General features: G+C 43.8%; 1 protein-coding gene across 15 annotated transcripts in view; it reads right to left on the reverse strand.

Annotated features, from left to right (window-relative positions):
* Window positions 1–2586: 2586 nt before the first annotated feature.
* The window catches only part of Adgrf5 (adhesion G protein-coupled receptor F5), a 106375-nt gene continuing 90524 nt past the window's right edge, over window positions 2587–18437 (reverse strand). For 7 of the 15 annotated variants that reach the window (XM_087564716.1, XM_087564709.1, XM_087564713.1 and 4 more), the window contains 8 exons: window positions 17630–17838; window positions 14939–15118; window positions 10701–12104; window positions 9599–9640; window positions 9448–9507; window positions 8878–8962; window positions 7461–7527; window positions 2587–6814 (listed from right to left, as the gene is read on the reverse strand). In XM_087564716.1, coding sequence (XP_087420842.1) covers window positions 7463–7527; window positions 8878–8962; window positions 9448–9507; window positions 9599–9640; window positions 10701–12104; window positions 14939–15118; window positions 17630–17838 — 2045 coding nt within the window. In that variant the 3' untranslated portion in view covers window positions 2587–6814; window positions 7461–7462. 15 annotated transcript variants of the gene reach the window in all.

Consider the following 18437-nt stretch of genomic DNA (forward strand, 5'->3'; position numbering starts at 1 on the left):
TTGACATGAGTACTGGGAACTGAACTTGAGTCCTCTGGAAGATGTCTGGTGAACCGTCTTCTAGTCTACAGAATGACATCTGAGTTAAGTACAATCTGCACTGCAACCATATTTACCCCATTACCCTCCTTTCTCCCTCCTCCCTACGTCTGCTTTCTGCTTCTCCCTTCCTCTTCCCAAATAGTCTCCATTCTATTTATGTGGTGTGTGTGTGTGTGTGTGTGTTGAATCTAGGAGATGTTTGTCTTCCTGGATCAGGCTTACATTTCATAACAGAACCATCCCCAATCACATCCAATTTTCTCCAAATGACATAATTATACTTTTCTCTGTGACTGAATAAAACTCTTTGATGGCCGAGGTAGAAAATGGAATAGGGGAATTCAAATTTTTCTTTTACAGCTTCACTCATGGAGAAAGTGTTTGTTCTCAGGAAACATGGAAGGCCTCAACCCAAGCTTCTTCCTTAAATGTCTTCCAGAATTCTGTTTGAAAATGTGGGATAGTGGTGATGGCTTATGTGCACACAAGTGGGGGCAGGGTGGAGTGTGGCACCATTTCTGGGAGCATCTCTAGATTTGATTGATCGCATAAATAAGCTTTTGGTAGGGCAATGGAGAGTTATATATGTATTATAATATATGTTAATATATTAACATATATATGTATATATTACACACAAATGCCTACAAATGCCCTATGTATGGTTCAACTGTATGTGTGCACACCTCTCTGTGTTTCCTAACTAGTCCCTGTAAAGATCACAATGTCACAGTGGAAGGAGGTGGTCCAGGTAAAAAGGTAAAAAGTCTGAGCTCATGGCTGAGTTTTGAAAACCCACCAATCCCTGAGCTTGAAAACCTACTAATCCCTGAGCTCGACCCAAGCTTAGGACTTGAAATCCCACCAATCCCCGCCCTGGATATTTCCACCCTGGAAAACGCCATTCCCAAGAAACTCTATGTAAAGCCCAATTCCTATTCAGTTCTTTGCTGTTTCTCGATTGAGCAGAAGCAGCCACTCTCTTATGTCTTTTCCAGTAAATCTGTGTGAGGTCTGTTGTGTGTGCATCTGCTATTCTTTAGTTCCCAACTGCCAGGATATCTTTCCCCTCAAAGTTGTATCAGGTACATTGGGAAAACTGTTCCTTTTAGAGCTGTAACATTTACAGGCAGGGGTGAGGGGTGGGGAGTGATTTCTTCATTCCCCACACCTGTCGTGCAGTGCTGGACTTCATTCTGGACTTCATTCTGTTTAGCTGACCAAAGTTACATCGCTGTGTGTTGTCCACCAGAGACCCTCAGCCTCAGGCTCCACAAAAGAGACACATCCTCTAATGTCCACCAGGTGGTGACCAAGCTTCAGGAGAACCAAACAGGGTGGACCACAGGCCACACCACTGAAGCCAGCTGCCGCTTACTAGCCCTGCTGGAGATGTGAGAGAGGATGCTGATTCAGACAGCTGTGAAAAGGCTTCTGCGGCATGGGGAAAGTCTCATGGTTCCAGAAATGCCAGCAAATGGATGTAATACTTTTCTTCAGTTAATCCAAATCAAACACCTCTTTCTACAACTAAGGGCAGAGTGGTGGGAGAGGGAGGTACTGAATGGCAGGATGGGACAGAAGATGACACTGATCAAAATCGCTCCCAAAGAGGGCAAGTATGAAGACATTCTTGAATTCTATTGTCCAGTGCTGCCAGAACTGGGGTGTGACAGCAGTCTTCCCAGGCCTTGCCCTATGGGTTCCTGTTGCCTTTTATGGCCCCCACCCCACCCCTGCTGCATTCCTTGGGATAGTCCATTTTTATTCTGTAATAGTTGCCATCACAGTTAACTGAGCTCCAGATTAGAGAATAAAATCCCTGAGAGGGGAACATTTGTGAATCTCTGCCCAGGTCCCATTTGTGAAAAGTGTGTCCTGGACACTCTTCATTCTCACTTTATCACCCAACAGCCTGTGTGGAAGGGGTTGAGCGTGTGACTTCTGTTTTAGCTTTGTCATGGGTTCCACCAATAAGATTTTGGTGATGAGGAAAGAACCCCACAACTGAGGTCTTTTGTGACTCTCCAGTCTGTGAAATGGTCTTTGGAAATAAATTGTAGGTGTCTTACTCAGAGTGGACTTCAGCCATTGTAGCTACCTGCCCTCTTCGTGTAGACTTTCCCACTCCAGAAGCACAGGTGCAGGAGCCTTGCCAACCTCAGCTTAGATGAATGTGCTAGAAAATATTTATGTGTATAGGACACGGGGGATTGTACTTCAGTCAACCAAACCACACATGTTGGAGCAGACGTGAGTTGATTTATTTCCTAGATATTGAGGTCCCGTTCACTTTGCTTCAAGGACCCTGTTTAAAGCACCTGCACGACACTGGATCATCATAACATTTCTGGGAGTCTGGACTGTGTGACCAAAGCTGAGGGACCTGCCAGAGCTCAGTCATGAGCCTCTGGCATCTTCTGTGTCTGGAAATCTGAAGGCCTCACTGGGGCTTTGGAGAATAGGATCCGGTTCTGGCTGAAATATGGAATCATAAGACAGAGAAGCACTTGACCAACAAATGGACAACATATGCAAAGGAAGCTGGGTAAATCATTAGGTATTTTATTATTAGGAAAAAAAGCATCACTATACACTGAGATTTTAGTAGGATATGATTTTAAACTCCGAGACATCTGGTTGCAATAGAAATGCTATTTCTGTTGTCTTTAACAATCAGTAAGAAATAGATGTCTGTTCTAAGCTCCTTCCTTGTGAATTCTCAAGGAGCCAGGCTTCTGTTGACCTGGGTCATTGGCTTCCTCTTTGGAGTTCAAAAGTCCATAGACAGCACTTCTACCTGTTGCAGATAAAACACGTTTTCCCCAAATAAACAGCCCATATAGTTTTTTTTCCTGTCTTTGTAACTGGCTGTGGGTTACTCCTCCACTCACCTGCACATAACTCTCCCTTAGGTCTCTCTCCACACTGACCGGCTGCTGTACTCTTTCTCATCTTCCAACACAGACCTCTCAGAAGGGCCCTACACAAATCACAAAAGGTCCTGACTTCCCATGGCGTTTCTCCATTTCCTCCCTGGGTGATTCATACAGTATTCCCTGAGCACACTGCTGCGTATTGATTGTGTATTTTTGGATTCTCCAACTTCACAACCCCTGAAACACTAGATAGATCTTTTTGCAAGAAACCACCTTAACGGACAGTGGAAAGTTGATGGCCCTTGGAATCTACTTTAAAGACATGTGGGAATTTGGGCAGCAGGGGGCGCTCTCCTAGCAAAGTGAACATGACTCACTTGGCACCAAGATCAGAGGCCATGCCTTCTCTGTCACAATTAGTGCCCGATGCTGCTGAAGAACAGGTTCAGGCTCTCGTTTTCACACCATGCAGAGACCCTGTGTACTTCTATCTTTTAAAACTTTGGCTACTGCATTTACTTTATGGTATCATTTAGAAATGTTAATGTGGGGTTCCATGTACAGTGGTGCTGTACCCCAAAGTGCTCCTTCCATGTTTTGTTACCGAGATTTTCTGGAATTTATTTTTAAAACCTTAATCACATCCATGTACGTACCCTCAAAGTCAAGAAGAGAGAAATGGATTCCTTTCAGGTAGAGCTGCAGGAGATAGTGAGTTGCCCAACGTGGATGGTGGGAACTGAACTTGGGATTCCTCTGTAAGAGCAGTATACATTCTTAACCACTGAGCCACATCTCCAGCCTCCTTTTCTGGAATCCAGTGCTGGGTACATTGTGTATGAGCGTGTTGGAGTGGATGTGTATATGTCTGCCCCTTCCTAGATTCTGCATTTACAAACCAACAAACTTCCCATAGGGATTTTAAACACAAAGCCATTCAGTTGGAACAGAGATGTGGCAGTTCTCATGAAGACATTTGTACATGTGTGCCTGTGCATTTGGGTGTTAATGTGTGTTCATATGTGCTTCTGTGTCTGTGTGTGTGTGCGCGTGCCCCAACATTTTCCTATGTGTCATTGTCAATTTGTGGGTCTGTGTATGAATTCATGTGTGCATTAGAATTTGTAGGCATGCTAGTTGGTGACAGGGGGACGTGTCTTTCTGAATGAAAGCAGGCAGAGGGCCAGATCTGCATCCTATAGAATTCCAGCTCAGAGTTCCTACTATTATGCTGCTGTGAAGGATCTCCTTACAAGGTCAAGCCCAATGGCTCCCAAGGGGCACCAATGAAGTGGGCCAAAGTTCAGTGTTCTTTGGACCTTTGCATTCTTGAGCACAAAAGCCCCAGCCTCTCCTGGTGCTGAGCTTCTAGGATGCAAATGTTGTTTTGTTATACTACGCAATCACCTCTGGCTCAGTGCTCCTTAATGTAACCCAAGGGGCTGAACCGTCCAGGTCAATTCTTTCTAATACCTGATTCTAAACCAAAGGATGCCCCATCCTAGATTCCTCTCTGTCTTCCCTCTACTGAACTCTGCTCTGCTTTGGAGACTCTCTGAAGAATGCACCCACATTTCCTGTGGATTCCTTTCCTGTAAGAAGTTTAAATAATGAGCCTTTAAATTGGCACGGGTGTGTGGTGGTTCTCACGAAAGTGTGGGAAGATGCGAATGGCACTTGAGTAGAAACAGAACTCAAGGGATGGGACTTTGTATGCCCCACCCTGCTCTTCCTTCCTCTATGAAGAACAGAGAAGTGGAAGTAGAATTTAAGCTTAGAACTAAGAGACCGAAAGTACTTAAAACTTTGAATATCAGACCTCAGGCTCTTCTCCTGTCTTCCCAAGGAAGGACCCCACATAATCTCTCATTCCATAAACCTCCAACACTGCATATCCATCCTAAAGAGTCTGCTGTATGTTGTTGTTTGAATGTAAAATGTCCCCCATAGGCCCATGTATCAGAACCCTCTGCCCGCAATTAATGGTGCTGTTTGGGAAGATTATAGAACTTTTATGAGGTGGAGCCTGGCTAGAGGAAAGATGTCACCGGGTGGGAGGGCTTAGAGTTTGCACAGTCTGACCCCACTTCCTGTTCTTTATTTCCAGACTGCTGAGGCTGTGTGATGGGGTGGCTTCATGCTCCTACAGCCGTGCTTTCCCAGTCATGATGGGCTGTAATCCAAAGGGTAAGCCAAAACAAACCTTTTTTCCTGTAGGTTTTCATCAGCATGCCTTACTACAGCAGTGAGAAATTAACTTAAGACATCGTCCTTACTGACACTGTTCCTTTAAAACCACACTTGGATATGGAATGCATGCTTGCTCTTGGGTACAGAGCATGGGAGTTCTAACATGGATGATGCAGTTTTAATAAATATCTGTATTTTTGCGAGACACACATACAAAAACCACATAGGTATAAATTCACAATCTAACTCTTGGTGGTGGGGGTAGGGGATCTGCCGTTTCCTTATCAAAGTAAAACATGGCTGGGAGCACAGAAGAGCCAGCTACTTTTTCTCCAGAAGCCTTCCAAGTGGCTGCAAGAAACACAAATCAGGCCATAGAAACTCTCAATGTATATTGGCCTGGGAACTTAGATGGCTGGGAAAGGATAGTGCATAGCAATACGGATGGCACACCAAGGGCTATCGTTGCCATGGTTGCAATGAAGTCACAAAGGCAAAATAAAAATGTACACGCTACACAATTATTAAATCTATTCTACAATGCACAGCGAGTACCTGGTTAAAGCTGTTACATGTAAGGAAGATGTGGGACTCTGATCTCAGTGCAGTAGATCAAGTTTGTCAATTACTGGAGAAAATATATGCATATGCATGCATTGCTTCCAAAATGCTGAACGAACTAGCATGCAATACTTTTCTGACAGATCATGAGAAACAAACCTTTCTTGAATCTTACAGAGTGGCTGTCATACATGCTCTGCATGTTCACCCTGCTTTGCTCAACCCTTGACATACAAAGATTCATACATGTCCTTCTCATGAGGAGAACCGTGTCTCCTTGGGTGCACTGCTTGCAAATATTATCATCCAGCCACAAGCATCCTCATGGTGATCTTTCCCTCCTACTTTCTTTTCTACTTTCCCTCCTCTGTCTTTTATCCTTTTAGCCAGGGAAAGATCAGAAACTTACCTACATTCCCCATGGTTTCATCTCATTTTCCTTTTTTAAGCCATATATTTCATTCCCAGGGCTGTGGTAGATGAGTAGCCATATTAGATCACAATTGTGGAAATTGATGTGCTCCCTAACGTTTTCTACATCATCCTTCCTTCCTTCCTATCTCACCCCTCCCTCCTTCCCTTCATTCCTACCTTCCATTATATCATCCTTTCTCTCCCCTCCCCACTCCTTCCTTTCTTGAATTCACTGAAATTCTGGATACTCACTTTTTACTTACTGTTTCAATCAGCTTTTATCTTTGTAGCCAATGGGGTGTGTGTGTGTGTGTGTGTGTGTGTGTGTGTGTGTGTGTGTGTGTAAAACTCTCAATTTTCTATTTTACAATACACAGAGAAAGGTTGAGCCTTGTGGGAGGGTTCTTTTAAATACTATACATATTTGGCATTACACAAGGGATAGGGGTGGGAGCAAAATTAAACATGGCCATTGCATTTAGTCTGTCTTTACAAAAGAAAGCATCTTCTCTATTCAAAGAGTCTCTTCAGCATCTGCTCCCAGAAGTCTGCAGAGAGAACACTTTACCCATAGATTTGGATATGGGTCCCTTTTCTTGGCAGGGGCCCTATTTCTGAGAGCTCCTGTGAATTTGGCATTATCTGGTCCTAGTTGAGCAATGAGTAAGCACTAGAGGAATTTTCCACGGATGAGCTGGTTGTCTCTGGGGTGGAAACGTTATATGTTCCTGCAAAAAAAAAACCAAAACAAAACAGCATATCAGCCTCAAAGACAAAAGTTCAGGCACTTTGTGGGGCATATCTCTTCTAAGGAACCAAGATGAGCTCTGGTGCAGCAGCCATGCCTAGAAACAAACCCATGCCTGCCCTCCTCCCTAACCCAACATGCCAGAGAACAAACAACGGAAGTGCTGCCCGGAAGTGCTGTCCTCGAGCATGCGCAGCAGCCACCAAGCGCGCTAACTATACCACACACCAGCAGTCAGATTTTCACATGGACCGGGAAGATCTCAATGTAGGAAGTCTCTCCGTAAGACCCCACATGCATGGACCTGGGGGCTTCTACACAAGGAAAGCTTTCTGGTCCCCTTGCTTATCTTGACTTGGGGACATCCTTAGGAAGGAATAAACCATTGAGCCGAAGATTCACAAAGGGAAGAAAGGGAAAGAGAAGATTAACCATAAGGGAAGAAGAGGCAGGATGCAAAGAGGGACAGATACTGACAGAAGTACCATGGACCAGGACAGCAGGGAGGGCAGTTGGCATGACTGCTCAGCCTTACGTGGGCAGACAGCAGGCACTGTGCACTGTGCTTGGGGTAGATAAACAGCATACACCGCGCAAGGGAAGAGTTGAAATGACTACTACCCTACCATCAGGAGGATGAACTGCCACTGATAACAAGGTGTCCATCATTGCCTTGGGGGACCTTTGGGGCTGCTGACAACATAAACCAAAGTTACAGTAATTAGCTTCCCGCCCCTCCCCCAAATTATCCAGAGCAAGGCAGTACCAATGACCTACATAAAACTATCCAGCAGCAGTGACCAGGAATCTCAGACCGTGATACACCAGGAAGAAGGCCCACACCCCAACTTAGACCTGGATCATTCAAAAAAAACAAGCGTATTCTAGTGGCCTGGTATTTGCAAAGTTTAGATTCTGTGTGTTATGTTGTAACTTCTGCTCACTTCGTTGGAAATGCTAAATACCTATGCTGTGCAATAGTTTTGATGTTCTAAAGACTCGGTCATTTCATATTTAGGTCAAATTAGTGACTAATAAAGTAAAAGGGACAATCTCCCAGTCTCTTGAGTGATCCCCCAAATGGAAGCAGGAACCATACATCCAGTGGAGGTTTGGTCTCCACAGACTTCTCAGAATATTCAGACTCCGATATATTTGATATCAAATGTATGGTAGCCAGGGTCTGGAAGTACACACAGTCTAAGTTTGCATTTGTGAGGTCTATCTGGCTATAAAGAGATGGAGGGGCGTCTGGGAGGTGGCTCAGGAATAGACGGCTTGCTTAGAATGCATGAGAACCTGGCTTTGATCCTGAACACTGAAAAAGAAATGAAAAGGACGGAGTTTGGACAGTTATTTCCTTGTGGGACGGGGAGTGTGGTCAGCATTCCCTGTGGAGGGGCAGTGTTACAGGTCTGCTCTATCGGGTGGTATGCTGGGACTGTCCTGTCAGGGGTAGTGTTCTGGAACTGTCCTGTAGGAGGCAGTGGTTGGGACTGGGATTTACATTTTGATTAGCTAAGATCAGTTCTGAAGTCATTAATGCTATCTAGTTCCTATTTCCCAGGTTGAACTTAGAAGTGTCCAATGGAATGTCTAGGCTGCATGATACCTCATGTATGTATACCCAGTTTATAAATGTCAATGCAAAACAAGCTCATAAAGGCAAAGAACAACCTTGACTTGAATTCTATAACCAAAATCTCCATATTAATTCTTTGTGTGACACAGAAAAGAATTCTGTGTTGGACAAGCCCAGAAACTTGCAGGTTCTGTTTCTATTTGATAGACAGATCCCCAGGGCATGACAAGATTCCTAACATCTTTGTGACTTTACATTAGTTACCCTTTTACATTTAGAGTAACTGCCTCTCTTTAACCACCTCCTGGTTGCTTGTGAGCATGTAAACAAGTTCCAGCATTCAACATCTACCCTAAACACAGTAGTTTAGGTTCCTGACAAGAAGCAGGGGATGGAGGCAGGAGTAGGTCAGGGCCAGTATGATCTGGTCCACCTGGGAGTACCTAGTAGTCACTACATACCTGTTTTACCAAAAAGATTATTAAATCTTCGGGATATCGGAGAACTCATCGAAAACACAGGTGTTGATGAACCTAAGGATGTTGACTAGAAGAGAGAGGGAGAAAAGACAATCACAAAGCAAGTCTGGGAGATCAAGGCTGTTTTGATCTCTTGGAGGGTTTGGCTTGCTGCTGTCTAGTGGCCTCTTTCTTGTATTTTAAATGTTATTTTTGTCAAGTGAAGGCCAGTGTATGGGATGTTCTGGATTGGAAAAATAGCTTGTAAATATATATGAGGTGTGATCCCCCTCCCCTTTACCTCTCTACCTCTCTCTTTCTTTCCTGCCCTCTTTTCCTTTTCCCTTCCCTCCCTCTTTCTCTTTGCCCGTTCCTCACCTCCCTTTCTTTTTCCTCCCCTTCCCCTCCTCTCCCTCCTTCCCCCTCCTTCCCTTTTCTCTCACCATTTTATCTTTCTTTCTTTGCTAAGGAACCCTGGTTATAACCCCAAGGTAAGAGATAGTCTACTTCCTATATCATATCAATGGACTTCACAAGAATATGAGCCAAGAAATGTCTTCATGGCAGGCTTACCTTTGAGTGTTGAGAAGACCACCTTGACAATGAAAACTTATGCAGCAAAGCTTCCTGTACCTGTATTATTTAAAAGAAGCCAGGGTCAATACAATAGACTTTGGGCATCTTTAGACATTTCCAGAAGCACAAGAACTATCATTGTTCTTACCTTCTGATCCCAGAGGCAGCCAAAGAGCAAAATGAAGAGCCCCTGTGGAAAGGATTAAGAGCTGTGTTTTAAGATTCAGTTCCAAAGAAAGCTTTAGTAAGCAGGTGTTGAGTCTGTCCCACCTCTTTCCCAAATCTGAGTGGATGTGATAAGTCCAGAACATGATAAAATTGCAAGAAACAATAGTTATGCACTGAGGAGCCTTAAATGATCGATGCTAAGGGAATCATTTCTATTTTCCTCCAGTCATGAACAGTATTTCCATGCAGGTTATGCTACTAAGTACATGTTTCTAATCCATATCATTCTTCATTTTTCCCTCTATGTTGTGAAGACAATCAATAATTTCTGTCCATAGGAGCATATCTTGAAAGCTAAGAATCTTGTAGCTTATAACACACTGTGGTAGGAGTTGGGATTCACCCATTTTTTGTCACAAGCATTCAGGAACAAGATGCTTCCTTGTTGTCCATCTTTCTCTTATAGCTCATCTAACAAATTGGCACCCACCGTAAATGACTACATACTCTAGGAAAAAAATGTCTGAACATCACCAAATAGATTGGCACATACAGGGAGTTCATTTTTCAACGTATCTTTCCAGAGAAACCATGTGGTACCCAGCATCTATTTCCTTCAATTGTCCTTTGAAAACATTCCTTGGACCAAGGTATTTATTAGACACTAGAGGGAGATACACTGACTAACAGGAACCTGTTTTCACAAAGCTTGTTGATGCTCACATAGACTAAATGGAACCCTGACTTGACTTAGTGGCAGTGCTATATTAAAGAGATAAGACTAAGGCAAGATTATCTTGAGTAAACAGCCTCATCTAGTTTAGGATAGTGACTCTCCTCCTACTTGTATTACAGGGACATTTGGAACCAAGTTATAATGTAGGTGATAAAAGGTTCAAGGTTCCATAGAAGCATAGGACTCTGTCGCCTTGTCTCTTTGAGTGCTTGTAATTACTGTTCTCTAAAGCTTAGGTCTTCTGTGCATGAAAACCTTTCCCCATTCCTCCTCTTGTTTGTGTTTCTATCATTAATTTATCCCACAAGAATGGGCCCTTCCTGAGAGCCTGGTACCCTGAGCTTACCTGAAAGGCATTGAGGAGAGTAAATATGATGTGGAACACAGCATTGCTCCCCTGGATCACTGTGGCCAGACCAAAACCCCAAGTGAGCCCCAAGAGTGGCGTGAGGACTCCAATGCTCTTGCTGATCTGGAATAGGCTGCTCTTCTCCTGCTTGCCTGGCTTGTCTCCGACGGAGGGCCTTAGGATCTTGGTGATGACCACAACTGTGATGCTCACGTTCACCACCACAATAATCAACGCTGGGATGGCAAAAGCCAGCAGTGCTCTGGTGTCCTCCCAGTTGAGCCAACATGCATTCTTCCTCATGTAAACTTCCTGTGGCTGTGTAACCCCCACTGTGATGGATGAGATAATGAGTGGACAGCCATAGCCTAGAGAAAAGGCAATGGCTTTCTGCGTGGACTTGCTCGCGTCATGTAGAATGAAAATCAGCCGGTAGAAGAGCATGAGGCCCAGAGTTAGCATCCAGAAGAAGACACTGAGGTAGAAGAAGTGAATGAAGAATGTGGCGGCCACACAGGCTGTTTCGTTGAGTGGGTAATGCCCATCGTGGATAGCACCAGCCACAATGAACCAGATGTCAGCAATCAGAAGGCAAAGGGCAATGTTGACGATGCAGATGTGGCGCATATAGGAAGTTCGGTTCTTGGTCACTGATTTCCACACCATGGCTTCCACAACTAGACAGGCAGCTAAGCTGACTATGGAAAAGCCCAACCCGATGTAAGAAATGATATCCAGAAGTATTTTTAAAAGAGATCCTGGGTCTGGGGAGTCTGGGGACATGAGAATGGAGAATGACGTCAGGTGGTTACACTTGCAGAAGACTCTGTCCCTATTGTCCCTACCATCATCTTCCACAGTGCACCCACTGCTATCCCAGCCCCCTGTATTATTGGCAAGGCTGAAGTTCCAGAAGACACACTGTGGCTTGCCACCCGAACGATGGTTGTTCTTGAATGTCATAGAAATCCTAAAAGGCTTGACGATATTATGGCTGACAGTGGTGGTCATTACTAGGCTGTTGGAGGGTGTCTTTCTCTGTCCATCCTGGGCCAGGATGGCTTTGAGAGTTGGGAAAGCCACAGTAACGATCGATGAATCAGGCTGCAAGCTTCCCAGCTGACACTCATCAATGGCTACATCACCCCATAGGTCAGAGTCTGTGAAGACAAATTTCTGTTGGTACATTTGGGCGTGGCCACGTTTTATCACCATGCTCTTCATCTGAACATTAGGGTGGAAGAGGAAGGGAGGGGTGCTGTCTCCCAGCTCGAGCGCTTTGGAAAACCTCTCCACTGACTGCAGGAACTGAGAGCTCTGGTTGCTCTGTTGCTGTAGTAACTTCTCCCAGGAGTTCAAGGTGGACTTGTCTAAGATGACATTAATGGTAGCAAGTATATCCTGCAGGCGACAGGAGTAGAGGGTGGGGAATGAAATAATTTTTCAAGACAAAAAAGACAAAGCAGACTTACTCTGAATCCTGGTTGGTGCCCAAGCAGCGGGGAAAAAAAAATCTCTCCTCTCCTCTCAACAGAGCTCAACAGAGGCAGAGGCCACAAGGCTGTAGGATTTTGCTGAGTATTCAGTAACAGTGACTGTGAGAATCACTCCCACACTATTGAGACCTATTTAGCTGGCTGGGAGAGATCTTATTAACTATTTTTTGGCTCTTAATTATTTTTGTAAACATATACACATTCACGTGCATATGTGTCAATGTGTGTGTGTGTGTGTGTGTGTGTGTGTGTATGTGTGTAGGTGCAGAGGCCAGAGGTTAACATTGGGTCTCTTTCACAGTAGCTGTCCACAGGGTCTGTCACTGAATCAGGAGCTCATGGATGCTACATGATTGGCTGGCTGGGATACTCCAGGGAGTGTCCTCCTATCTGCTCTCCCAACACTGGGATCCAGGCCCAGCACCCATTTCATCTACATGCATACTGGAGACATCCCCAGACATTCCCCCAGGCCAGTGATTGACTTTGCTTTAAATCTCAAGCCTGTGAAGGATTTTGGTAGGTGGCAGGTCACCAGCAAGAAAAAGTCTCAGAAGATCCACGCTAGCCCTGAGCATCAAATAAGCTATGAAACTGTTTCCAACGGCAGTTTTATTGTCTGATAAATAATTTCTCTTTCTCATAAGCTTTGAGCCAATGCTTTTCATTTACTCCCTTCTCTTGAAAATATCTTTTCTCCTATTTTTGCTTTCTCTGACTTAGAGAAGAATAAGCCTATGGAATAGGTTGAGTTACCACTCTTACAGGACATATGCTGATACCCAAACCTTGAGAATGTGACCTTATACTGATAGATAGCTTTTATATATGTAATTATTATTTTAAGGATCCATTCCAGCCAGCTTTCACTATCGACTTGACACAACATAGAGTCACAAGTGTAGCCCAAGAAAAAGTCATGATAGAGGGGTTGCCTAGAGCAAACTGGCAGGTGGGTGTGTTTGTGAAAATTTGTCTTGATTGCCATAATTGATACAGTTCATTGTGGGCAGCACCATTCCCTGTGCAGGTGGTCCTATGCTATCTAGGAAAGCAAGCAAAGCATGAGATCATGAGCCATCATCAGCATTCCTCTATGGCTTCTGCCTTGACTTTGCTCAGTGATGGGCTGCAGCCTGTAACCTTTCCTCCCCCAAAATGCTTTTGGTCATGGTGTTTCTCACAGCAAGAAAATGAACCTAAGGCAAGATTTATTCTGAATTATCCGAGTTTATCCCAACTCTGATATATCTTTACAAAATCCAGATGAGAAAAAGACTTGGACAGAGAGATTCAGGACAAGTACAGCAGGAACCAAAGTATACCTGGTATCCCCAGAAGCTAGAAGAAGGGAAGAAAGGTTCTTCTCTAGCACTATCTCTGGGAGCATGGCTTCGCAGCCATGAATCGCCTTTAGTACAGTGACACAATGTATTCTGCCCAAACTACCCATCCCATGCTAGGACTGGCCTCACCCACACATGTAAAGTTTTGCACATTGGTACTAGGCTCCATGCTTGTTGGCCGCTTGTTGGGTTTAGCCACTAGGAGTCAGGCAATGGAAAAATGGGATGGGAAGAGTTGACATAAATCATCCGTGCTGTCCTCTTACTCTGTTTTCTTCAAGCCACTTTTTTTTTGGTTCTTTTTTTTTTCGGAGCTGGGGACCGAACCCAGGGCCTTGCGCTTCCTAGGCAAGCGCTCTACCACTGAGCTAAATCCCCAACCCCTTACTCTGTTTTCTTCATCCCAAGCTTGTCTCTGCTAAAAACTATACTGGCCTTCAAAATCTATAGCTTCTGAGAAGGGTGATCTCCCCTAAAATTTCCACTATCACTGGAGTTGTGTGAAATCCGATCTTTTGTCTATAGTGTGGTAATGGCTTATAAAGACTGTGGCCTCTGAGTGTCCCATCCCCACCCCTTATGTGTTTTATCCTGACTTACCTCTGTATGTTTCCCTTCATTAAAGTTTCTACATTTGAACAATTATGACCTCTCTTTTCTCCCCCAAACAAGTACCTCACAGTTTACAATCAATGTAAGACCTTTGAGACTCTTGTCTTGGCTTCCTTTCTAACACTGTTAGCAAAATACCATGACAAAAAACAATTTAAGGGCCTGTAATTTTCAGATCACAGCCTGTCATGACAGGGCAGCTGACAGTGGCAGGGTCTCAAGAGATCTGGTCATATTACAGCCACAGTCAAGAGCAGAGAGCAGCAAATAAAGGCATGCATGCAAGTGCTCAGCTCATGTCCTATACTCGTACCCAATTCAGGATTCCCAGCCTAGGGAATGGTGCCACCCACAATTCAGATAGGTCTTCCTAAATCAATTAATTCAACAAAGACAGTCTTTGACAGACCTTCTCAGAATCTGACTTTAATCAAGCCAGTATTTTACAAGTGTACCAAGAGGCTTGACTCCTAGGTGCCAAAGTGACACCATCATACCCACTTTGCACATATCTTGTAACCTCTAAATTACCAGTTTTTGAGAAAACTAGCAGGAATTCATTCGGTCTGAACAAATAAATGAAAGCAGGGATTCTTTAAAGATATCCTAAAGCCCTCTGCTCTCCTGGAAGCCATAGCCTACAGAGCACACTGTTCTATTCTTGTATCCAAGTCAGCGCTCTGAGAGAGGCTGTGTGGGAAGGGGTGATGCTTTCTGCACACAAATCCAGAGGTGCCAGAAGGCAAGACCCCCAACTTCCACAAGCCTTAAGTACACTTACCCTCATCATTTCTGAATTCACTTGAGTGGGAACTGTTGAAAGCAAATCAAGGATGCTGATGATGGCTCCCAGGCTCCCGGGCGACGAGCGTATATCCTGTTCTTCCTTCCCAGTGCTAACAGAAAGGTCCCGCAGGTATTTAGGGAGCTTCTGATCCTGGGAGGGGCTCTTGATCAAAGCCTAGTTTTTAAAAAAAAGCAAATGAAATTATTTTGATCCAATAATCTGGAAGCTGTGGTTTCCTTTTTTTCTCGGTACCCATTTCAATAGTATATACTGTAAATTAAAGCCTTCTCCCCTTAAACTCTGTGCATAGCCCTCAGAATGGAGAAAGCTTAAGACCTCATGCAGAAAGCAGAGTTAAACATAGTCCAACCTGGAAACTAACTAGAAAGAAAGGAATGGGAGGTATGTTGCTAGAGAGTTAAAGTAAAATAAACTAGTCACTTGTACACATCTCACACTCTTATTTTCTTACACTACTTATACTTCTGATTATGAGTATGATTGTCCATCCATATTTTATCATTCTATATCTGCTATATCAGTATAATTATTAAGAGTGTCCTCCTTTACTTTCATAGTTCCCAAAAGTGCTATGCAAGCTGCCAAGGGAGTGAAGTGAACTGTAGTTCTACAAAGCTGTGAAGCCTATGAATCTGTAAAGCGGCCAATATGGTAAGGTATCCCTAGATACGTAGATGAGTGCATCAGTGGCACTCATATCTTGGTAGTAACCAACTGCTGTCTAATTGGATTTAAGGTCCATTCAACAGCAGGGAAATCATGTGACTCCTAGAAATCTAGCCAACAACTCGGGGCTAACAAGGTCATGCATCTTAGAGGACGACCTCATATCACCACTTCACTGAAATGTAATTCCTAGCTGCATCTTAAATACTTACACATATTCACACAGATAAATGAGGCATCCGACCCTCATGAACAAATCTCTTTTCAATAGACAGAAACCATTACAGAAGCCCATTATTAGCCAAAATGCAGAAAATGACTACTCGTGGGGTGTCCAGTCCAGTGGCTGAATCTATAACCCAACATATGTATCCAAGGCTCAGAGAAGAACTGAGGAAGGAGCGATGGAAAGATTGTAAGAGCCAGAGGACTTGGAAATCATCTGTGAGATTGTGTCGCCTAAAAATAACCAAGAAGGCTTCATCCATGATGCCTCAGTAACATGGGTGCCTCAACAAGACCTGCACAGGGACAACAATAGCAGACATGCTAACAGGTAAGGCGGAAACTTCACAGGGTCCCATGCCTAGATGAAGAACTACAGGCAGCTAAGGGACACTGAGAGCAGAGGAAGTAGCCTCATCCAGGGATGAATTTCCTAATTGGCTATCCAATCTCAAGTGGTCAACCCTGAAATCATATTCCATACAAGCAACATTAAATGAGAAGACGTGTGTGTGTGTGTGTGTGTGTGTGTGTGTGTGTGTGTGAATAAATATATAAACTAAAGAAAAACAGAAACAAGGGGAGATTTGGAAGAGAGAAATGGAATGGGGCAACATTAAGTGATTATATTTTAATAATAAAAACATTATTATAAAATAAAAAAGAATTGTCCCGTTTTTATTCTCAGAGTATCTTGATTCAGATGACAAACTATATCATCTATTTGTACACATCAGCTTTCTAACTATCTTTTTTTTTTAAGACAGGATTTTTCTGTATAGCCCTGGCTGTCCTGGTACTCACTCTGTAGACCAGGATGGCTATGAACTCAGAGATCCGCCTGCCTCTGCCTCCTGAGTGCTGGGAATAAAAGCTTGCATCACAACCATCTGACTCTATCTACCTTTTCAACTCCTTAAGAAGTGTGAGTTGAAAAACAATTTTTCTATAGAAAACCTTTGATGAGTACCCACTTGTGAACATGCAGATATTTGTTTTATTTAAATTCTTTATACTAGGGCACTTTCAATACTTTCCTGATCATTTGTTACTGAATCTCGTTTCTGTAGTATCTCTTTATGAAAATATTACAGGTATTTGTCATCAGAAACACTTGAAAGAACTTAGTAAGAAAAGTATAATACACCAGCACTTGCAGGTCTCAGACGTGAGGTGCTGCGTATTTTAGGTTAGACATCCAGGCGAGCCTAGAGAATGACATACCTGTTGTTGACTTCATGGTCAAATGTAAGTGTTTTTAAAGCAATTCTAGGTTTCATTTTTGAAATGATTAGTCCTGATTGTTAACATGCTGGGATTTAGAGTCATCACTGAAACAATCTTAGGGCATATCTAATAGAGAGTTTCTAGGCTGAGTTCACTGAGGTGGGGAGACCTACTCTAAATGTGGCTGGTGTCATTCCACAGACTGGGGTTCTGGGATTGAAAAGATGAAGTCAATGTGAGCATCAGCGTCATCTCCCTCAGCTTCCTGACTATAGATGCAATGTGATCAGCCTCCTTCTGCTCCTCCCTCTTCCCTCTTCACCTTGATGGTCTTCACTCTTTAACTGTGAGCTAGAACAAAATCTTTCTTCCTCTAAGTTTCTTTTGCTGTAGATTTTTGTCACAGCAATTAGAAAAGTAACCAGTACAATATGTGGCCATACATTTCAGAGTGATACATGCCCAATTTTTCCAAGTGCTGAGAATTCTACTGAGCCAGGGAGATACCCATCCCCAAGGATTTACAGTCCAGGGTTTCAGATTTACCTTGGCCAACTGGAGCAAACCATTGATTGGGGCTGATATGCAGGCCCTTGTCTCCTCCTTCCACTGGGAGCCTACACATTTATAAGTGACGGTTCCACCAATGGTCTGTCCAGGGCTTCTAGAAACACCTGCAAACTGGCACAGCTTCTGGATGACTTTCCCAGGTTCCCCAATACCTATGATGGGATCCTGGCATGTGATATTCTTCCCTGCGTCAGAAACATGGAAATAAAAGAGACAATTAGGAATTTCTTTGAGCCATAAATAAGAATGAAGTTGTGTCATCTGTAGGGAAATGGGTATAACTGGAGATAACCCTGTTTACCAAGGATTTAAGGTCAGAGATAATACCTTCCTACCTTAATGGACAGGCCCAAGTTACCAATATGTACAAGACTGTACACACAGCATTCAAATTAACTTGTTAGAACAACTATGGAACCTTTGTGTATTGGGGGCTCCAGTGACAAGGGAGCCATGTATATCACCTGGTCTTCTGGTGACTGGGGAGGGTTCTTCCACATGAATTCTCATAGAAACAGTCACACAGATCACGGTTTCTCATCTTGAGAATAGGCCAGGCCACACTGGCTCAGTGGTGACAGAGGATAGGAGGGCTAGCACCTGATCTTCCCACCATGTCTTTTCAAATGGTTCTACTCAGGAAGAGCACTGCTAAGGACGCGTTCTCTTGATGTTATTTCTATAAAGAATCTCAGGAGGACACAAATACCACCCATGGCAGTCTGCCTTGCCACCCCCTTGCCGTCAGAGCTTGGCCCAAGAGGGATTTCATTTGCCAGGTTTC

This window comes from Rattus norvegicus, chromosome 9 (assembly GCF_021556685.1).
Source record: "Rattus norvegicus strain SHRSP/BbbUtx chromosome 9, alternate assembly SHRSP_T2T, whole genome shotgun sequence".
NCBI classification, from domain to species: Eukaryota; Metazoa; Chordata; class Mammalia; order Rodentia; family Muridae; genus Rattus; species Rattus norvegicus.